The sequence below is a fragment of the Manis pentadactyla genome, chromosome 1 (assembly GCF_030020395.1).
Source record: "Manis pentadactyla isolate mManPen7 chromosome 1, mManPen7.hap1, whole genome shotgun sequence".
Lineage (NCBI taxonomy): Eukaryota > Metazoa > Chordata > Mammalia > Pholidota > Manidae > Manis > Manis pentadactyla.
In genome coordinates, this window is record NC_080019.1 from 202,673,292 (window position 1) to 202,694,687 (window position 21,396).

Here is a 21,396-nt window from a genome sequence, read left to right on the forward strand (position 1 = left end):
AGAACCCCACAGCAAGCCCCCTCCTGCCCCACTTCTGCCCCACGTCAGGCTTTGTTGTGATTTAGAGACACTTACTGAGATTGTGGGGAGGTTCTGGGCACAAGACCTGCTGGAGCCATAAAGGCCTGGAGGTGGTGAGAGACAAGATGGACTTAAGGAAAAATATTGAGTTCCACAGGGCATAGAGGGATGCAGGAGAGGTGGGAAGGCTCTTTAGGCTGAGTCACAGGCAAAGAGTAGGACTTATTTGTGCCTCAGTTTCCTCATCTCTAAAATGGAGAGAATAATAATAGTACCTACCTCGTTGTTGGGAGGGTTCAGTGCAGTAATGTGCATACAAAGCTCAGAGCCCTTCTTAGCACATACTAAGTGTTCAATAAGTGCTGTTATATTACTGAGTGGGTACTGTTATTATTATTATCCGTTTCATAGCTGGGGCTCAGAGGAGAGGACCAACTTGTCCCAGGGCATAGGGAAAGGAAGGGGTGGAGCTCAGGACTTGAACCCTGGTCCTCTGACCCCAGAGCATCATGCTGGGTGCCAAGTTCTTTCTGTAGGTGCTGGGGAGCAGCTGGAGCCCCTCAGGGCTGCAAGTGACAGCAGAAGGTAGCCACCAAGACCTGGGATGGATTGGAGTGAGTGAAATAGTGGTGCTGTCAGTGAGCTCAGAGGGACACCAGGGAGCTTAGTTCCAGGATGGGGACCACCAAACTCACCATTTCAGAGGCAGGGCAGCTCTGAGTGTGGACAAGGCGCAGGGTGAATGGATGGAGCAGACATGGATGGAGGTGAAAGTCACCTGTGAAGGCGGTCTCAAGGAGGCAAGAGGCTGATGGTTACAGTGAGGAGAGTGCTGTGCCAGGTGACCTCAGGTTGGGGAGCTGGGAAGGGGGCAGCTGAGCCAGGCACCAAGATGTCAGCACATGGGGCTCAACCAGGAGCTGGCAGAGAGGAGGGCAGAAACAGAGAGGCAGCTGTTTAAAGGCAGAGCAAGTTGTAAACCTAGGGAGCCTGCAAGCAGGGAGAGGAGTGACAAAACAGGAGCTTTGGGGGTGGTTTCTTTTTCTTCTGCAGGGTGGGACACTGTGGAGAGAGCGTGTGGACCCTGGCATACTTGGGCCACCCTGAGGGCTGGGCCGTAAAGCCTGGGGTTCCTTGGCCTGCTTCTCACCATAGTAATAATAAGGTGATATGATAATTATTATTGCTATCATACAGTGACAGTGACACATCACTCCTGTATAACTGTCCACTGAGAATGAAGAGCTTTTCCATCCACTATCCTGTATGATCTTTGTGATGGCCTCTAAAACAGTGGCTCTCAAAACCTTTTGGTCTCAAGCCCCTCTCCCCTCTTAAAAATAATTGAGGACCTGAAGAGTTTGTGTTTCTATGGGTTATATCTATCGATACTTAGCATGTGACAAAGTAACACTAAGGAAATTCTCTCTTCATTCATTTAAAAATAACAGTAGGTCCATTGCATGTTAATGTAAACAGCATTTTTAGTGATAAAGTACCTGTTTTCAAAAGACCTAGTAAGGACAGTGATATTAGTCTTATGTTTTTGCAAATATTGCTAATGCCTGGCTTATTAGATGACCACTGGGTTCTCCCAGCTCAACAGGCTCACTCAGATACGTAGGTGGAAAAGAGAGGCAGAGGTTCTTGGACCACACTTGGGAAACTGCTGTTCTGAAAGGAGGCTAAGTGTCCCTATTTTACAGCTGGAGAAATTGAGTCATGAGGACAGGACCAGGACTCCCAGCCCTGTGTGACTGTTCCACCATGGAGGTCCCTAAAGGAGGACTGGGCCTCCCAAGCTGCCCTGGGTCCAGAACAGCTTGCGGTGAACCGGCTGGTTCACCTGGGGCCTGGGGGGGAAGTGTAGGGTGGGGCGGCCCTGGGGAGCAGAGAAGATAAGCTGCTTCGGCCTTGGGCAGAGGGGCCGGAGGCTCAGCCTGAGAAAGGCCGGTAATGCGGGCCCTGGGGCCCCCAGCCCCCACACTGCTGGGAGGAACCCCTTTCCCAGAAGTCTGTTCCTGGACACTGCCGTCAACCTCAGAGTTCATTTCCTGGTGAAACAAACATCTATATCAAATGGCCTGGCTGGGCGACGCCCAGGAGCAGCTTCTGAGGAGCACCTCGGGCGCGTGGCCTGCTGGCTGTTGCAGACACATCCGCCATCAGCAGAGTCAGTGAGGCAGGGCAGCTGGCGTGGCCCACTCGGAGTCTGCCCGCTGGCAGGAGGGGAGGGATGGACGTGCACAGTGGCCCGTGCCCCGACCCTGCCAGAAGTCTGTCCCCGACAGCTTCAACACTGTAACAATGGTAATGACGACAAGTCCTAAAGTTTGGCCAGGGTGTGACCACTGCCATCCATCATCTCGTCCTTGCTGGGGGAATACTGGCCCATCTTCCCCGTGAGGAAACCGAGACCTCTAAGAGGGGCTTCCCGTAGTCACTAGCCACCTGTGGCTTGGCTGGGATATGAGCCTGGCGTCCTGACCCCCAGCGTCATTCTCTTCCCTGTGTACTGTTGTGGGTGCAGAGCTGAGGTCAGAGGGCTAGCCTAACCCTCCTGGAGCACCGGACTCCTGCCACTACCTTTGCGGCACAGGTAAAGAATAGGTGTTTCCCAGTTTGAAAAACCCACCACCTATAATAAGCAGAGAAGCCATTTACTTACTGTGCACCAGGCACACTGTTAAATGCTTGGATTTGGAGCCAGGCTACCTAGAGTTGAATCTCACCTCTGCCACTTATTAGCAGTGACTTCTGGAAGCTGGATCACGGGGTTTTCTTTGAGGCCTGTCCTGGAAGAATACATGTTCCACTGTGAGGGTCGAGGGCTTTATTTATGAAGCCTGCACATGAGCCCTGCTTGGGAAGGGTGAGCTGCTCTTGTCCACAGAGCCCCACGCTAGCCCTGCAGAGGCAGAAGGCAGACAGTGAGTCATGCCTCAGTACCTATGGGAGGAAGGGAGGTGTGACAGCCTCCAAGAGGTGGCAGCGAGATGCAGGACAGAGACTGACCAGGGGCCCAGGTTCCTCCCTATTAGAATGGCCTCAGAGAGACTGAAAACAAAAATGCATGTTTCTTAGCCAAGAAACTATTAGGGACAGACCAGCTAGGGAAGGGAACTCATTTATTGAGCACCTACTATGTGCCAGGCACATATTTCATTTGTTTATTTAAACATTTATTGGCCATCTCCTATGTACAAGGATAATAGGTAAAGGAAAGTACAGCAAGAGAAAGGGTTAAAGCAATGGTTCTCACCCAGGGGTGAGATTTTGCCCCCAGGAGGACATTTGACAATGTCTAGACGTGTCCTTGGTTGTCGACCAGATAGCAACAGTAGAAGCCTGTCATCCAGCAGGTAGAAGCCATGGATGTTAGCGATCTTATGGGACATAGGGCGAAAGTTGCCTGGGCCAAAATGTCAGTAGTGCCAAGGTTGAGAAACCCTGGGGTAGAGAATGGCTGAGTGTTTGTTAGGTCTGGTGGTCATGTATGGTCCCACTGAGGATGTGACTTTTGAGTAGAGACCTGAAGAAGTCCGGAAGTAAGCATGAGAAGATCTGGGGAAAGGCATCATGGGCAGAGGGAATGGCAGGTGCAAAGGCCCTGAGTCAGGAATGCATCATCCAAAAGTCCAGTGTGTGGGGTCAGGCTGACTATAGTCTCCACCATATTTCAGATGAAAACACTTGAGGCTCAGAGGTAATGGTTTGCCAGCCATCGTATGATTAAACAGTGCTGGAGCCAGGATTTCAACTGAGCTGTGCTTGATTCCAGAGTCTGTTTGCTTTCCACAGCCTCCACTGCTACTGTCAGCCTTCATTTTGTACTTCAATACTTTTCTCTACTTGACCCTGTAAATTGTTTTCTTATTCCATCCCTGGGCTCTTGGTTCTATTGCTGGTACTGCCTCAATAACAAAAACCATAAGGATAATGATAACCTTTACTTCTGTAGTGCCTACTGTGTGCCAGGCACTGTTTTGAATGGGAGATAGATAATGTGTAGGTATATATGTAGAGATAGATGTAGATAAAGAGAGATCTATCTGTATATACACTCATTTAATCTTCCCAATGTGCATGTGTGTTAGATACTATTATACTATTGTGCCCATTTTACAGGTAAAAACATTGAGGTACAGAGAAGGTAAATGACTTGTTCAAATAATAAGAGGCAGAAAGCAGGGTTTGAGCCCAGGCTGCCTAGTTCCAGAGTCTATAACACTATAACATTGTTCTCTCAACAGGTAGTGGGTTTCTGGTCACTAGAGTCAAACTTTCATTTGACCAGTGGCTCCTCAAATTTGGTGACACCCAGGGTCAGCATAGAAGGTAAACTAGAGGTCACTTTGTTCACACATGGGGAAACTGTGGCCCAGCCTCAGAAAGTGACTTGTGACTTGCACTAGAGGCAGTGGTAGATTGGGAACCAGAAGCCAGGCATCCTGTCTGAGGGCCCTCTGCTCCCCCTGGGGGCCACCCGTGCCAGCCGTACCTACACATCCCCAGCATCTACCATCTGTTCTGTCCGGCTGCCCTATAGTGTCTTTGCTTCTCTGGATCCTGGCTAGCGGCCATGTCTGGTATCTGGCAGGTTTGGGGTCACAGAGGAGGGACCTGATTGTGGCAGAAGGCCCAGGCATCTGCCTCAGCCCTCACCCATCCTTCCTGTTTGTAGACATAATCTCAGTTATTCCAAATCTCGTAGGTGCAGAAGTTGGGCTCAAAGAGGTTAAATGGCTCATCTTCCAAGGTCAGCCAGGAGAGCTGTTGCTTCCCAAGTGGCATGAACATCTGTCCATCCATCCATCCATTCATTCATTCATTCATTTTTTTCAGGCAACAAAAGAGAACCTACTACATCATGCTGGGTGAAATTTATGGTCCTGAGGGGGACATTGCCCAGAAAGGATATGTGACCCAGGAGGGGATCAGGAAGGCATCTTGGAAGAGGTGATAGATGCCATGGCTAAGTCTTAAAGGATGACTGGGAGTCAACCAGGCGATGAAGGGAAAAAGGACACTGGGGGGATAGCATGAGCAAAAGCAACGAGAGAGAGCCCTCTATGCACAAAGAAGCACAGGTTGTTGAAAGGACCGTGTGTGTAGGCCAAGGTTATGCAGTCATGACGGCAGCTACTTATTGAGTGCTTGCCGTGTGCTCAGTGTCCACATTTACAGGGAGGAAACCAACATGCAGCCAATTGTGGGTCACGCAGGTAGCGAGTGCCAGGAAATGGCTGGAAAGTATGTGGAATTTACCCCCGGCAGCATGGAAGTCCTCTAAACCCTATGTTCATGGAGGTGTGGTCTCTCTCCCACTGCCCGCATTGGTGCTGCCCCCCCTGACCACTCTGTTTCCTCGCCAGGGGGAAGGACAGTCCAGAGCCCATGTCATCGCCCAGGAACTGCTGTCTTCGGAGAAAGTGTGAGTCCCCAAGCAGCTGCCTGTGGCCTTGAGCTTGTTGACAGAATGTCACCCCTCCCCGCTGTACAGGATGGGAATTAATACACACTCAACCCTCTTTCCCCTGCAGATACGTGGAGATGCTCCAGCACTTACATTTGGTGAGTTTATCATTTTAATTGTCCGAGACTAATTGCCCTTTTACAAGGCTGTGGTGTAAGAGGCAGAGAAGCACTGAGGAGGCAGAGTGCTTTCCATGAACAGAGGCTGGGGGCAGGCACGTGTTCACTGATGTTTTTCAGGAAGTCTGGCTCCTGACTCGTGTGCCTCTTCGGGTGAACAGCACTGTGCTTTCTGGGGGTTTGCCTCTGCCCTGGGGCAGTGTGTGGAGGATGTGCTGAGATTTCTCCAAGGATGTTTGTGTGGTTTCCCCTGCCCTCTTATTCGCCAAAGGAGGACAAATGCAGTTGTGTGTGTGTGTGCGTGTGTACGATATGTTTAGGTCCAGTGGAGAAGGGCATGTGTTTAACACAGCGACAGAGCGTTGGTATCGAGAGGCCTCAGTCATCCCAGTACTTGGGCAGTGATGCCTGAGCCAGTGGTGAGGACTTGCCGAGGAAAGGAGGCTAAACTTGGGGCCTGCCACCCTTCACCATCCCCAAGACTGCCTGGAAAGTCTCCCTTTGCAGTCAGTTTAATTCAGTTCAACAAACATTTTTTGAACACTTGCTGTGTGACAGGAGCTGGGGAATGGAAAGTCAGATCAGACAGGGCCCTTCCCCAGGAGCTCTCCAGCCAGTGAAGGAAACATATTAGTGAATGAATAATTATCCAGAGCACAGGGAGAGTAGTCACTGACAACCTGGGCGAATCTAGGCAGGCTTCTCAGAGGAGATGGCATTATGGCTGAGTCCTAAGAAGGGTGAGGGCAGAGGGTACAGCACAGACGTGGAAAGTAAGGGGATGCGAGGGGGTTAGCTGCCTCTGGCCCTCGTGACAGCCCCTGCTTCTCTGAACCTCTGAGCTATTTGCCATCTCCTTGTAGTTTAGTATCAGATTCTACACCACTTTGCATCGTTCAACATGTCTTTCCAAGAAAGAGCTGGGAATGTCCCCCATGGGCAATTTGTCGGTGGTGATATGGAGGCCCAGAGGAAGTGACTTGGCCAGTGTCACACTGTGACTGAGCCAGGGTGAACACCCACGTCTCCTGACTTGCAGTGCACTGTCGTCATATGTTGTCCTGTGTCCCCAACTGCCTTTGGAGCTCCTCAGGGCAGGGACCTCTCTGGATGCAGCAGAGCACTTGGCGCCAAGCCAGACCGCTTACCGAATCCAGCTGAGGTCCCTGTCAGTGATGTCACCCTGGTGTCACATTGCCTTGTGAGCAAGGGCACGCAGGCCCCAGCAGGAGGATACAGCCCTACTCTGGTCTGCGCTCCCAGCCCCTCATTTTTGCCCTTCAGGCTGAGAGCTTTGTGCACAGAATGAAACCAAAAAGCCCTCAGGTATGACCCGTACCACCCTCTCCTTTACACCTGCAGGTTGATTTAGCAAGGGCAGGAAGAATCTCCCCCTTTAACTGGGAAACTTCCATCTGTGTTTGCACTGCTTCCTGCCAGTTGGAAAGATGCTGCAGCCACCAGTAATCCACAATAATATCCTGAGGAGGGAAAAAAAAGAGCTCATAAAAATCACAACTCATAAGCTAGTTGTGGGAAAGTGTGGTCTGGAGCTACATTTATAATGTCAGTGCCCACGGGGATGGAAGTGGCAGAAATGTCCGTGTGACTCCAGGTCTGAGCCACCAACCCTCATCTGAAGGAACATTCCCTACCACTCCCCATGCTGGATCCATCTCTGGTGGCTAGGGTTGGCAGGTTCTCGTTCAGAATTCCTTCTTAGAGATGTGATGCTATTGAAATGCCAAGGCTGCCCAGTGATGCGGTGCGCCAGCTGTGCATTCCGAACCTCCCCAAGCAAGAAAGCTCCATGGCTTCGTGCCACTGGCCTTCTGTGCTTGGGCTTCAACTCTGTATTTGTCAAATGGTAGGTAGAGCCAACTCAGAGATGACTAAACGTTCTGGTCACCCAAAATGGAATCCCTATGATCAAGATCCTGTTTTTTTGGTATAGCCTATTAACTAAGAACAGACCTAATGTTTTAAACATTTGTGAAAAAAGGCAAAAGAAGGTTCTATGACTGAGTTTGTATGTGGTCCGCAAAGCCTAAAATATTTATTATCTGGCTCTTTACAGAAAAAGTCTGCTGACTTCTGGTTTAAAGACTCCCTTCATCCTTGTAGGACCCCAGTCATAAACTCATTCATTCACCTGCCCATCTGTCTGTGTAATCAAACCCTCACCCATTTATCTAACCAGGCTGTCACCAACTCATCTCTCCTTTCACCTGACCGTGCTCCTTACCGCACATCCATGCACCCATTCATGCTCCCCAGTTCAGCCACTATTCACATGTCCACCAAGCCATACAATCATCCACCCATCCACCTACCCATCCATGCAGTCTTTCCTCAAACTCCCCGTCCATTCATCTGACTTTCTCCTTCTGGGTAGAACATCACAGGATGTTTACAGTGCCACAGGCACTGAGATACGCCTTGACCCCCAAGATGAAAAGGGCCCAGAGCCCTCCCTTGAATAGTCTCTCTCTCGTCTGTGCATTGAGGGGTGGAGTGGGGTGGGGAGGAGAAGTAGATATGTGAACAGACAATTATGCTACTTGGTGGGAAGTATAATATGCCTAATTGTAGTTATGTGCAAAATCTGCAGGAACATGGGGAAGGGGAGACTTATTCCCCTTTGGGGTCTGCAGGAGAGTTGGCAGAAGAGGCGCCACTTAGATGGACTTGGATAAAGCCTGCCAGGCGAGGGTGGTGATGGAGGAGGGCATGTAGGAAGGGGGTAGCATGGAAACACTCACAGGCCTGAGGGCACATGGCTTGTCTGGAGAATGCTGCGTCATCACATGTTTAGAACAGGAGTAAGCTGGGAAAGGCAGATTGGAGGTGGAATCAGGGGTCAAGTGATGGGTCAAAAAACTGAAGGCCATATTGTGAAGTGTTTAAAGTGCCAGGCTAAGGGGTTTGTGCTCTTCCTTGTATATAGTGAGTCCTTAGAATCATGAACAGGTATGGGCCCCTGGACACCTTCAATACTTCTCTCTTATCTGGAAAAAAAATCCCTCTCCTGGTAGAAGCTGAAAATTCCTACCATGAGCTAAGGCACTGAAGGCCTGTTCAGAAGCCAGTGAACAGACTGGGAGAGGTAACTGGGAGTTATCACTGCCTCACTGCCCTGGAGAAGCTCCCTCACCTAAGAGGCCTCCACCATGGGGTCCCACCTGCCTCCCCAGCATCACCTCCTACCACTTTTGTTCTCTCCAGCTGTCTGTCCTCCTCCCTTTTCTTCAGGTGTTACAAACACACTCACATTGCATGATTTTTGCACTTGCTCTCCCTCCCCTGGGGTGTCCTACCCACTTGTCTTCTTATAGCCAGATTGTCTTTCTCATTTCCCCCAAGTACACTTCCTCAAAGAAGCAGTGCCCCAAAACTTGGTGGCATAAAGCAACTATATTATTATGCTCGCAGATTCTCTGGGTCAGAGATTCAGGCAGGGCAAGTGGGGGGAACACGTCTCTGGTCCATGATGTCTGGGGAGACTTAACTGGGAGTGCGCCATGGCCAAGTGCTAGCATCGTCCAAAGGAGTCTTTGCGCCCGAGGCCAGTGGTCAGTGCCGGCTGTGGTCTGGATCTCAGCTGGGCTGTTGGCCAGCATACTGACTGCCTACTCACGGCCTCTCCATGTGGCCTCTCTGTATGGGCAGGTTTGGGCTTCCTCACAGTGTGGTGGCTGGGTTCCAAGAATGAGTGTTCCAAGAGAGAGCCAGGAGGAAGCGCATGGCATTTTTATGATCTAGCCTGGGAAGCCACGTAAGCATGACTTTCACCATAATCTATTAGTCAAGACCCAAGTTCAAGGGGAGGGGACATAGTTTCCACCATTCAGTGGGAGGAGTATCAAGCTCACATTGGATAAAGACCATGTAGGATAGGAAATATCATGGCCATTTTTGGAAAATAAAGTCTGCTAGAGATGCCTTTCTTAATAATTCTATGCCAGTTAAAAACTATATCCAACTGCTAATAATAAAAACCCAATATAATGGCTTAAATAATTTAGAGGTGATTCTTTTATGTGAAATAAATCCAGAAATAGGAGATCCAGGTCAAGTTTTGTAGTTCCACATAGTCTCAGGGAAAGGTTTCATCTGTTTTCCTGTGTCTCCATTTCCAAGGTTCCTCATGAGCACAGGATGACTGCTACAGCTCTAGTCATTACACCCATGTCCCAGGTAAAAAGGAGGAGAAAGGGAGAAAATAGAAAAGTCATGCTCCCAGCTGAGTTAGGCCCCTTGAGAAAGGCTTTCTAAAAGTATTACTCAGCAATGTCTACTTCCATCTCTTTGGGCTTTATGGTTGCAAGGAAAGCTGGGTCAACTGGGAGTCAACTGGTCAAAGCTGGGTTCAGCTCAGTGCTGTGCTTCTTGGGTGTTCATTCTGGGACTCAGGCTGAAAGGGCACGGGTACCCAGGGAGTACCCTGAGCGAGGAGCAAGGAGAAACACAGAAGGTTTCTAAGATTCGGTCTCAAGACTGTCACATCATCACTTCTGCCCACATCCCATTGGCCAGAGCGAGTGCCATGGGCAGGCCCAAACCAAGGGACAGTGATGTGCTCTCTCCAGGAGGAGACTGTGGCTGGGGTGTGGGTGCTGGGGGGTGAAGAACTACCACTTTACTCCCTATTCTCCACTCCATCCCACACCTCATTGCCTTTCCTTCACCGTACCTTTCACTATCCGAAATTACCTAATTAATGTGTTTGTTTACTTGTTATGCTGTTTTAATTTTCGTGCAGTTCCAAACACTTCTAATTCCCTTGTAATTTCTTCTTTGACCCATGAGTTACCAGAACTACATTGTTTCATTTCCAGAAATTTATAAATTTCCCAAGTTTCCTTATATGCTGATTTCTAATTCCATTGTGGTGGGAGAACGTATTTTGTGTAATTTCTGTCTTTCCAAATTTAGATTTCTCACACAGTGCAGAGAGAGGAGACCATTCAGAAGCCCTTTCTTATCACTGTAGAAGTTAAATGTGGCTGTCACTGTGGTGTTGACTTGACTCAGGAAAACGCAGCATCTAGAGGGACTCTGTTCTTAGCAAATGTACGACTTTATTTATCTGGGTTGGTGAGCTGTCCATCTGCCCCCACCTAGGCCCCTCTTCCCTCACCCAGCCAGCTCTTGCTTCTCATTACAGTGAGCATCCAATGTACCAGATGCTGTAGAGGGGATGGCAGCGAGCATGTGTGCTTGGCAATTTACCTACATTATTTCTCATTTCATTGCTCATAGTTTGTGCTCAATACTCTTTAGATGGTTGGATGATCCAAAGCTTAGTCTCAGAGAAGGTGAGTGACTTGCCCAAGGTCACACAGCCAGTACAAAATAGAGCCACTGCTGCCTGACTCAAGGGCCCTGAGAAGGGAGAAGACAAACAAATCTATTTTGAGGAATAATACAAAATATACGTTAGTTTTTAAGCTAAAATATGAGACTTCAGAGATATTGAGAGATTGGATGGCACCCTTTAGGCTGTGACTCCAGATTTCTGGAGGCTGTAGGACCCCTGAGAGGCCCTTAGACTGACTGCTGAAGTAACCCAGGAGGGCCTCATGGTGGAGGTGGCATTTGAAGCAGCTTTGAAAGATGAGTAAGGTATGGATCAGATGAGGAAGCACAAAACAACACAGAGACTGGAAAAGGCAATTCATATAAAGGAGCAGTGCTCAAAGTGCGGTCCCAGGACCAACATCAGCATCCTGTGGAAATTGGGGGGGAATGAAAATTACCCAGCCCCACCCCCAACCTCCCTAATGGAAACTCTGGGGTGGGGCCCAGGGGTCTGGGTTGAATAAGCCGAGCAGGTAACTGTGATGTGCTCTGGTGGTCTTGGAGAAGCACAGGCACACAGGAATGAGCAGGCAGCTGCAGAGCAGGCTGGACCCACTCTTGAAGAGCCATGAACTCCAGGCCCAGCAGTTTAACTTGGCCCTGAGGTCTGGACACGAAGGGTTTGGAGGAGACATGAAAGCAATGGGGAAAAGTGGGGGACATCAGAGAAAAAAGTTTTGTGACTTACATACAGCTAAGTGCACAAATCTTAAGGATAGGGCTTGAAATTTTGTGAGTGTGTGTGTGTGTGCGTGTGTGAGCGTGTGCACGTGCAGTTGTGACCACCACCCAGATAGAACATTTCCACCATCCCAGAAGATGCCCTGTGCCGCAGCCTCCATAGCGTCACCCCTAAGAGGTTACCACGGTTTTGCATTCCATCGCATTTGATTGGTTTAGCTTGTTCTTAAACCAGATATGAATGGAATCACAAATTATGTATTTTGTGTCTGGCTTCTTTGGCTTAAAATAGTGTGTGAGATTTGTCCAATGTTCATGTCTCTCAGTGCTCTTTTGTATGGATATACCACAGTTGGTGTGTCTGTCCTCCTGTTGGTGATGAGCTGGGTTGTTTCCTGCATGGGCTCATAAAGCTACCATGAATGCTCTTATATGTTTCTTTCAGGGCACATGTATACTCATTCTTCCTCAGTATTCACCTAGAGTGGAATTGTTGGGTCATAGGGTAAGCATAGATTTAGCTTAATTAGAAACTGCCGATTAGGTTTACAGAGTGGTTGAAGCCATATATACTGCCACCCCCCAGTGCATGGGACCATCTCTTAACTCCTCACGCTCATTGGCATGTTGATATTGTCATTCTTTTTACTCATGGCCCTTCTGGTGGTTATGTTGTGGTTATTCACTGTGGTTTTAATTTGCGTTTCCCTGAAGATTAATGAGTATGTTTCCTTCTTTTGTTAGCAACTTGGAAATCTCATTTGGAAAGTGTCTTTTATTTTTCAATTGAGTTGTCTATCTTTTTCTTTCTGATTTGTAGGAGTTCTCTAAATATTCTGGACACAAGTCCATTTTCAGAAATGTGTATTGTGAATATTCTCCCAGTCTGTGCTTCCCTATTCAATTTTTTTAACAGCTTTATTAAGATATAAATCTCATGATGTACAATTCAGCCTTTTGTAAAGCGTAAAATTCAATGGCTTTTAGCATATTCAGTCTCATACAATCATGCTGCAGTCAATTTTTGCACATTCTCTTCACCCCAAAAAGAAACCCCATACCCATGGTCAGTCACTCCCCATTACCACCCCTGCTCAGCCCTAGGCAGACACTAGTCTAGTTCTGTCTCTACAGGTTTGCCCATTCTGGATATTACATACAAATAGAATCATACATGTATGGTCTTTTGTCATTGGCTCCTTTCACCCAGCATAATGTTTTCAGGGTCCATCCGTGTTGTGATATGTGTCACTACTCCATTCCTTTTCACAACTGAGTAATATTCCACTGTGTGGACACACCACATATGGTTAATCCAGTCCTCAGTTGATGGACATTAGGGTGCTTTCCACTTTTCAACTGTTTTTAAAATGCTGCTTTGAACATTCATGTATGAATTCCCGTGTGAACATGTTTTCTGTTCTCTCAGGTATATACCTAGGAGTGCAATTGCTGGATCATATGGACACTTTTAAACCTTTTGAGGCACTGCCAGACTGCTTTACAGAGTGGCTGCACCTCTTTGCATTCCCACCATCATAGCAGGAGGGTTGCAGTGTCTCTCTTTCCTTGCAGCACTTATTACTCTGTCTTTTTTATTTAGCCTTCCTGGTGGGCATGAAGTGGTACCTCACTGTGGTTTTAATTTTGCATTTCCCTCATAACTAATGATGTTGGCGTCTTGTTCATGTGCTTCTTGGTCATTTGTGTATTTTCTTTGGATAAATGTCTTTTCAGATCCTTTGTTCATTTTTTTTAATGGGTTGTCTTTTTATTGTAATTCTGTATACAAGTCCCTTACCAGATGTGATTTGCAGATATTTCCTCCCATTCTGTAGGTTGTCTTTTCACTCTTGATAATGTTTTTTTAAGCACCGAAGTTTTTAATTTTGATCAAGTGCAACTTATCTAGTTTTCATTTTGTTGCTTGTGCTTTTGGTGTCATATCTAAGAAAAGTTTGCCTAGCCCCAAGTCACAAAGATTTACTTCTATATTTTCTGCTAAGAGTTTTGTAATTTGAGCTCTTATATTGGAGTCTTTGATTTTGAGTTGGTTTTTATGTATGATGTAAAGAAGGAAGCCAAATTCATTCTTTGCATGTGGATATCTAGATATCTCAACAGCATTTGTTGAAAAGATAAATTTTCTCCCATTGAATTTTCTTGGCACCCTTGTCAAAAATTACTTGTCCATAAACATGAGGGTTTATTTCTGGATTCTCAATTCCATTGAGCTATATTGTCTGTCCTTATGCTGGTACCACACAGTCTTGATTCCTGTAGCTTTATATTGAATTTTGAAATCAGGAAGTATGAGTCCTCCAACTTTACTTTGTTCTTCTTTTTCAAGGTTGTTTTGGCTATTCTGGGTCCCTTGCATTTTCATATGAATTTTGGGATCCACTTTTCAGTTTCTGTAAAAAAGGCATCTGGTATTTTAATAGGAGTTGAGATATGCCAACTTGGTGAGTGCTGACCTCTCAACAGTATTAAATTCATGAATATGGGCCATCTTTCTGTTTACTTTGGTCTCTCTAATTTCTTTCAATGATGTTTTGTAGATTTTAGGGTACCAGTTCTGTGCTTCCTTTGTTAAATTTATTCCTAAGCATTTCATTGTTTTTTATCTTGCTCACTTTTTTTTTTTGAGAGGGCATCTCTCATATTCATTGATCAAATGGTTGTTAACAACAATAAAATTCTTTATAGGGGACTCAATGCACAATCATTAATCAACCCCAAGCCTAATTCTCAACAGTCTCCAATCTTCTGAAGCATAATGAGCAAGTGCTTACATAGTGAATAAGTTCTTACATGGTGAACAGTGCAAGGGCAGTCATATCACAGAAACTTTCGGTTTTGATCACACATCATGAACTATAAACAATCAAGTCATATATGATTATTCATTTGATTTTTATACTTGATTTATATGTGAATCCCACATTTCTCCCTTATTGTTTTTTGATAAAATGCTGAAGTGGTAGGTAGATGCATATCTTGCTCACTTTTTAAATGACTTTAAAACTTTTATTTAAAAATAATTTCAATTTCACAGTAAAGAAACAAAAATAGCAGTAGCACACAGAACAACCAAGTTCCCATACCCATGTTTTAACACGAAGTTCAGTTCATTATTATTTTTTCTGTGGGGTTAGTACTTTTTGTATACAGTTTAAGAAGTCTTTTTGTGCCCCGCAAGAGACCTGTGTTCCAGAGTACCGTCCCATGATTGATTGGGCAGTGCGACGTCATAGCCCCTAGACCCACAGCCTGCAGGGCATGTCTGTGGCATAGCTGCACCGTGGTTGAGCATGGCTGCCGTTGGCAGATGGGATCCCAGAGGGCCCACTTGGCTTTTGGCAGTGACATCGGTGGTTTGACCACCTGCAAGGAGGAGGACATTCTTGCCACTCACTAACCGTTCAGCTCAGAGAATGGAGATTCTGTGACACCCAGGAAACTTAACAGTGGGTTTGGAAAAGAGGAAAAGGGACCAGGGACCAGGTGCCTAACTGTGAGGTCCCCGCTTCCACCACAGGCAAGTCCGGAGTCCTGAAAGCCCTGTGAGTTCTGGGACACTTGTCTGGGCTCCAGAGACAGACAGAGTCCTCACATTCGGGCCTCTCCACAGCCTGCCCCAGGGGCCCTGGCCAGAATTCTGGAGACCCAGGTTCTAGTCTCTCTCCTCGACCTGAGCAAGTCACTCCCCTGTCTGGGCCATCCGCAGCAGGAAGGATTGGCTTGGAGCAACAGGAAGAGCTAGGACTCGGTAGCTGGGTGACTTGGGCTCAAATCTTGCTTCCTTGGTGGCCTTGAGCAAATTACTTAATCCCTCTGGGCCTTTGGTAAAGTGGAAATAGTAATAATGCCAAAGCAATAGGGTTGATGTAAGAAATGAGAAAATGAATGTAAAGTGTTGAGTACACAATGGCTTGCACGGTGTGAGTGCCAGAGCCAGCTCAGCTCCTCCTCCACCTCAGGGCCTTTGCACAGGCTGTCCCCCCTGCCTGGAATGCTCCCCCTCTTGTCTCAGTGCAGGCGTCACTCCCTGGCAGGCCTCCCCAGAGCTAAGCCAGTTTTCCCTCCTGCAGAGTGCCACAGCCCTGGTGCTTCTCCCTACCAGAACGCTTTCAGCCCTGTGATGAAATCGTCTATCTGCTCTTCTCTTATCCCCTACATTGCAAAGTTTTTGAGGTCAGAACACCATCTCTCCTGCGCCCACTCTCTCCTTGGCTTGGTGTAGAGCAGACACTCAGAATATTTGTTGAATGGATTAGGGGATGAGGGCCTGGCATCTTCTCCCTCCTTCCTCCCTCTAAGACGCTGCCAGGAGCCCCTGATGGGTGAGAACACTGGCAACAGCAGAAACCTTTCAGGGTGTGATGGATGGTGCGGTGCGGCTGGCACTCAGCGCTTCCAGCCCATGCACGAGTTTTAAGAATGGATGTTTGTGGCAATTCTGATTATGCTCCAGATTTTGAAATGAGTCATATTGTTGATGGCCATCCTGCCCACTGGGACTGAGCCAATTTAGTGAGAATTAATTACTGAAGAGAAACTGGCCTGCAGAGCAGTTAATCTGTGAGCCCCTGGAGGGTGCCACCGATGCAGCTCTGGGTCTTGCCTTTGTCAGTCCTCTCCCTCTCCCTCCCCTTCTGCAGTGCTCTGAGTGCTGATGTTGGCTGGCCTGCCAGTGACTCGCCCTCCTTTTCTGTTCAGTGAGGGTCCTGTAATCCATCAGCAAGCATCATGAAACTCATCTGTGTGTGATGGACTTTTGAAACTTAGCAGGAAAACAACGCAAAGGTGGACCCCACTCTGAAGATGTCATATCTAAAATATAGTCACCACTGCCATGTTCATAAAGCAGTTTTAAACAGGATGAGCCTCTCAGGAGCCTCGTGCCCTACTTGGTGGTACTGTTATCCCCACTTTACAGATGAGGAAACTGAAGCTCAGATAGGTGACAGCTTGCCTGTGTCACTCATCTGTTTACAGAGTGGACGGCACAGAGTGGAGGAGTGTGTTGAAAGTCTACTGTCAATCAGCTGCCCAAGCAAGATAGGGCTGTTGTCCTTATAGGATGTTTTCTTTCTTCCTCTGGGATGCCAGGGCTGAGAAAACTCTTGGGGGCGGGAGGGTCCTCCTGCCCCAGCTCAGCAGAGAAACCCATGCTCCAGGTCCAGAAGGACCCCGGTGTCCCAGAGCCAACTGAAATAAGAATTAAATACCACCTCCCTCTAGCTGCCCACTTACGTACAAGTCATACTTTCTCCATCCTCGGAAGCATGCTTTCCGAAAGGGCTCTGGTACCCCAGGTACGATGGGATTCTATGTCTAATTACAGCTCAAGGATGTGGCCTCCACTTAAGGACACACTTGCCTCCAGCCCTGAAAATCCATTCAGTAGTTCACGACTCAGCCCTGAGAATTTCTGACCTTAGTGGTGGGGCTGGAGGTGCACCAGACTGGGGCTGGGGAGGGCCGGCCTCAGGCAGGCCCTGGCTCGTCCTCCCTCCTCGGACTGCAGGCCAGGTGGGCGCCCTCCCAGTTCCGGGTTCCCAGCAGGGAGGTCAGTGACAAGATGAGGTGCTCAGGAAGCGGAGACCTTTGTGACCTCCACTCTGCTATCCTGTCTGACCCCAGCCCAGGCCTCTTTACAGCTGCTGGGGGCGGGGCATGGGAGAGGCTCTGCCTCTGTTCTGTCTTGCTCTCTCCATCAATCCCTCCCTCCCTCAGTCTCCTCTCTCCTCTTTTCTCTTTCTTCCCTTCCCTCTCTCTGCTACTACCCCACCTCCCTGCCCTTTCCCCCAGCCCTCTCCTGCTCTCCTTCACTGGGATGGAGAAGATCAGGAAGACTTCCTGGAGGAAGGGCTGCCCATCCTCTCAGGCACTTTCCCCTGTCAGATCTCAATATAAAGTCTTTCTAGCTGTGGAATTAACTGTCGTGCCTGATAGTGAGTTCCCTGCTGGGGAGGCAGTCAGACAAGGCAGAGTGATCTTCCTTCCTCAGTGTTGTAAAGGTGACTTGACCTTCCTGATTTGGGCTGGACCACATGAACACGGAGGCTGGTGTCTCCCAGTGTGCATTGCTCTGCAGTGCAAGGTGGTTTCAGGATATTCCATATACTTAAAACTGCAGACCTGGGCCTCGTGCAAGAGCAGGTGCATCTGAAGATAACATATTTTTGTTCTGAGAAAAAAGTCTTGCATTCTTTGTAACTTTAATGTTGATTGAATTTAGTTTAATTTTTTAAAGTAATTAATGATGATACAGAAATTTTAGGAAACAAAGACAAGAAGAAAAAAAAAATCTAATTCCTTATCCCTGACACAGCAACTGTTTATATTTCACTCCATTTCCTTTTAGCTTGTATGAGTTCATTTTTTACACAAATGGGTTAAGGTAGAAAGACAACTTTGTATCCTTCTTGATTTCTTAGTGCTACAACATGCTACTTTTCCATAGTCACCATTGGCATGATTTGTAGTGACTGGTCAATACACCATGAAGGGGGTGCCTGTGATTTCTTTAGACCATGTTTCGAAACCACACAACATGTGAACCTCTTCAGAGGTGGGTAACTGTAAAGCAGAGCTTCATATTTCTCCAGAGAAGGAGTCCCAACTTCTCACCTCTCCTGTGAAAGCAGAGCATGCCCCAAGCTCCCACAGGGCAGGGAGAGACGTGAACCTGCTGTGAAGCCCGACTCCACGCCAAGAGTTGTGCTGGGCACTCTGGGCAGCAGGTACCTGTGCTCACCAGGTGTGCACTGTCACCCCTGTTTCACCGGTGAGAGTACTGGAGTCTGAGACAGTGGCTTAAGGTCCCACGTTTCGTATGTAGGCCAGGGCTCCAAAGCCCGGGGGAACCACAGGGAGGCCTTGTGCCCAGTGCTGCCAACCCGTGGGTAACAGGCCTTTGGGGTTTCAGGATTTCCATGGAGCTGTCATGAGTGCCTTGGATGAAATAGACCAAGAGGGCAAGGACACGTTGGCCAGGGAGGAGCTGAGACGCGGCCTGAACGAACTCCCAGCCATCCACGACCTTCACCAGGGGATCCTGGAGGAGCTGGGGGAGAGGCTGTCGCACTGGTGAGCGGTCCCTGGCCCCCGATTCCATTGCACTGGTGGGTGGGGCATGTGTAAAAACCCACCCTGTGAAATGGTGTCTCCATTTGACTGGCGGAAGATGAGACACAGAGGTGTCAGGTCATTGCCCAGAGTAAAATGAGTGTGGGAGGTGGAGCTGGAGTCTCCACCTGGGGATGTGACTCCAGTGCTAACGGTCTAACACAGTGCTGGTCACGAGGCTGAGTTCTCACTGTCCTGTCCCCCTCCCTGACTGCAGGGAGGGCCAGCAGAAGGTAGCCGATGTCTTCCTGGCCCGGGAGCAGGGGTTTGACCACCACGCTGCTCACATCCTGCAGTTCGACAGGTATCTGAGTCTGCTCGGTGAGAACTGCCTCCGCTCTCCCCGGCTGGCGGCTGCCGTCCATGAGTTTGAGGTGTGTCCCTTGGTCCTCTGTGAACCTGCTGTAAAGATGCAGAGGAGGGGTGGATGTGGAAGGGCTTGATGCAGATCAGTGGGGCGTCTTGGTAGGTCTGAGGTTGGCAGGCCGTGTGGGGAAGACCTGGCCAGGGCAGGACCCAGCAGGAGGGAAAACCCAGAAATCAGAACATCTCCTGCTGGACAATTGATGACCATTCAGTGAGCCCCAGCCCCGGGGAGTTTTAGTGGTCATTCACCTTTCCAATAGAGAAGTACAAGGCAACCTCGGGCCCCAGCCATGGAGTAACTAATAAATGGCCACCAAATGGGGATCCAGTTATTGGGCAGAAGAATTGGGGGTGTGCTTTTTGTTATTACTAACACGGTTCAGAGGGACATCTTACTGAGCATAGCCCAGACTGAGTTTGCAGGAATGAACTGGCACAGTGGGGCGGTGCTAATCTGGGAGGCCTTCCTGGAGAAGGAGATGGGGGGAGCTCAGTTTGGCCAGGAAGGGGCGTGGATGGGACGGTGGATGTGGGCTGCCTTTGCACCGCGGGCCTGAAGGCGGGCGCTCTGATGGAGTTCTGTCCTCCCCTTCTCTTGGGAGCAGCAGAGTCAGCAAGGAGGCGGCCAGAGCATGAGGCACCGGCTGCTGCGGGTGGTTCAGCGCCTCTTCCAGTACCAAGTGCTCCTCACAGGTGGGCCCTGGGGAGGCCGAGGTACATGCCATGACGGAGGGAGGGAGGGAAGGCAGGCATGCAACAGGGGTGGGGTGAGGTTCAACAAACAAATATGAAATAAAAATTATTAAATGTCAGTGAAAAGAGCTCAAGAAAAAGCAGATTAAAGGGATAGACATGAACAAGGCTGTGAATTAGATAGAGCACTCAGGAAAGACGTCTGTAAGGAGGTAACATGGCAGAGATGTCAGCAAAGTGAGGACATGAACCCCTGAAGATCTGGAAGAAGAGAGTGCCAGGGAGAGAATAGACATGCAAAGGGCATGGGGTAGGAACAAGCTTGGAACTTTCAAGAAATAGCAAGAATGCCAGCATTGCCAGAATGAGTAACGTGGAGAGGCAGCTGGAGAGACGTCAGCCCCTGTAGAGCTTTGCCCATATAAATGTGTTAAAGGTTCAACACATCGTACCCTACCATGTTGATGGTCACATCTGTCTCTCCAAATAGACCAAAACAAGGTTTCACCTTGTTTGTGTCTGTATCCTGATGGCATAGCTCAGTGCTAGCACACAGCAAGTGCTCAAGAGATACTGTTGAATGAGTAAACGACTAGCAGTGGTGGGAGTGATGCTGGTGGTGGTCCTGGGGGACTGGTTTTGTGCTCGTGTGGTGTTGTGATGGGAACAGGGGGAGAGGATAGACACCCCATTCTTCTGGGAATTTTCTTCCATCTCTGGAGAGAGGGGGTTTCCTGTTGTGGATAGGAGGGGCTGGTCTCACCAGGGCAAACTGACTCCTGGTTCTTGTTCTGCCTGCAGACTACTTAAATAACCTCTGCCCGGACTCAGCAGAGTACGATAACACACAGGGTAAGTCCAGCGTGATGTGGGAGAAGAGGACACAGCCCTGTTTAGGCCCGTCTCCCCAACTCTGGACTCTCCACTGTTCCAGGCCCAGGGCAGAGCCCTGTGCTCTCCAGCAGGGTGTGCGGTGGACAGAGGAGAAGAAGGGGTGACCAGAATTTGGTGATAGGAGGTGGTGCCAGGTCTAAAACACTCATCCCCATGTCCCTGTTTCCTCCCCATTCTGTGACTGTCCCTGCCCTATGACCTGCCAGGGTAGTCCCTATTTTAATGTATTTAGTTTACAGCCAAGGGAACTGAAGCCAGACACAAAAGTGGTCATATCACTGTCAGTCAGGGTCACTTAGGCAGTTGTGGCAAAGCTAGGGTTGCGAAAAATTGGTGCCACCTACATACAAGGCCCTGCAGGGAGGGGAGTACAGGGAAGGGGAGAGCGGTGGGGGAGGGGAGAGGACCAGGAAGAGGTGAGGAGAGTGGCAAGGAGACTGGCTCCCACCCAGACAGGCTATCTGCTCTGCTTCCCTCCTCAGGTGCGCTGACCCTCATCTCCAAAGTCACAGACCATGCCAATGACAGCATGGAGCAAGGGGTAAGTTCGGGCCCTGGGCTCCTTCTCTGGGGTGCAGATCCAGGACCCCCTCCACCCTGTCCAGGCCTTACTTGTGATGCTATACTTCTAGGGGAGACAGGGAGTGG

The 21,396-nt window shown here is 48.8% G+C and overlaps 1 protein-coding gene across 4 annotated transcripts in view; it reads left to right on the forward strand.

The window, feature by feature from the left end:
• The window catches only part of FGD5 (FYVE, RhoGEF and PH domain containing 5), a 105,966-nt gene that overhangs the window by 56,801 nt on the left and 27,769 nt on the right, over positions 1–21,396 (forward strand). For 3 of the 4 annotated variants that reach the window (XM_036911449.2, XM_036911451.2, XM_057506262.1), the window contains exons 4-10: positions 5,397–5,455; positions 5,565–5,595; positions 18,596–18,756; positions 19,013–19,169; positions 19,767–19,854; positions 20,656–20,706; positions 21,231–21,289. In XM_036911449.2, the coding sequence (XP_036767344.2) occupies positions 5,397–5,455; positions 5,565–5,595; positions 18,596–18,756; positions 19,013–19,169; positions 19,767–19,854; positions 20,656–20,706; positions 21,231–21,289 (606 nt within the window). The remainder of the gene's footprint in view (positions 1–5,396; positions 5,456–5,564; positions 5,596–18,595; positions 18,757–19,012; positions 19,170–19,766; positions 19,855–20,655; positions 20,707–21,230; positions 21,290–21,396) is intronic. The other variant, XM_036911450.2, reaches the window with a different exon arrangement.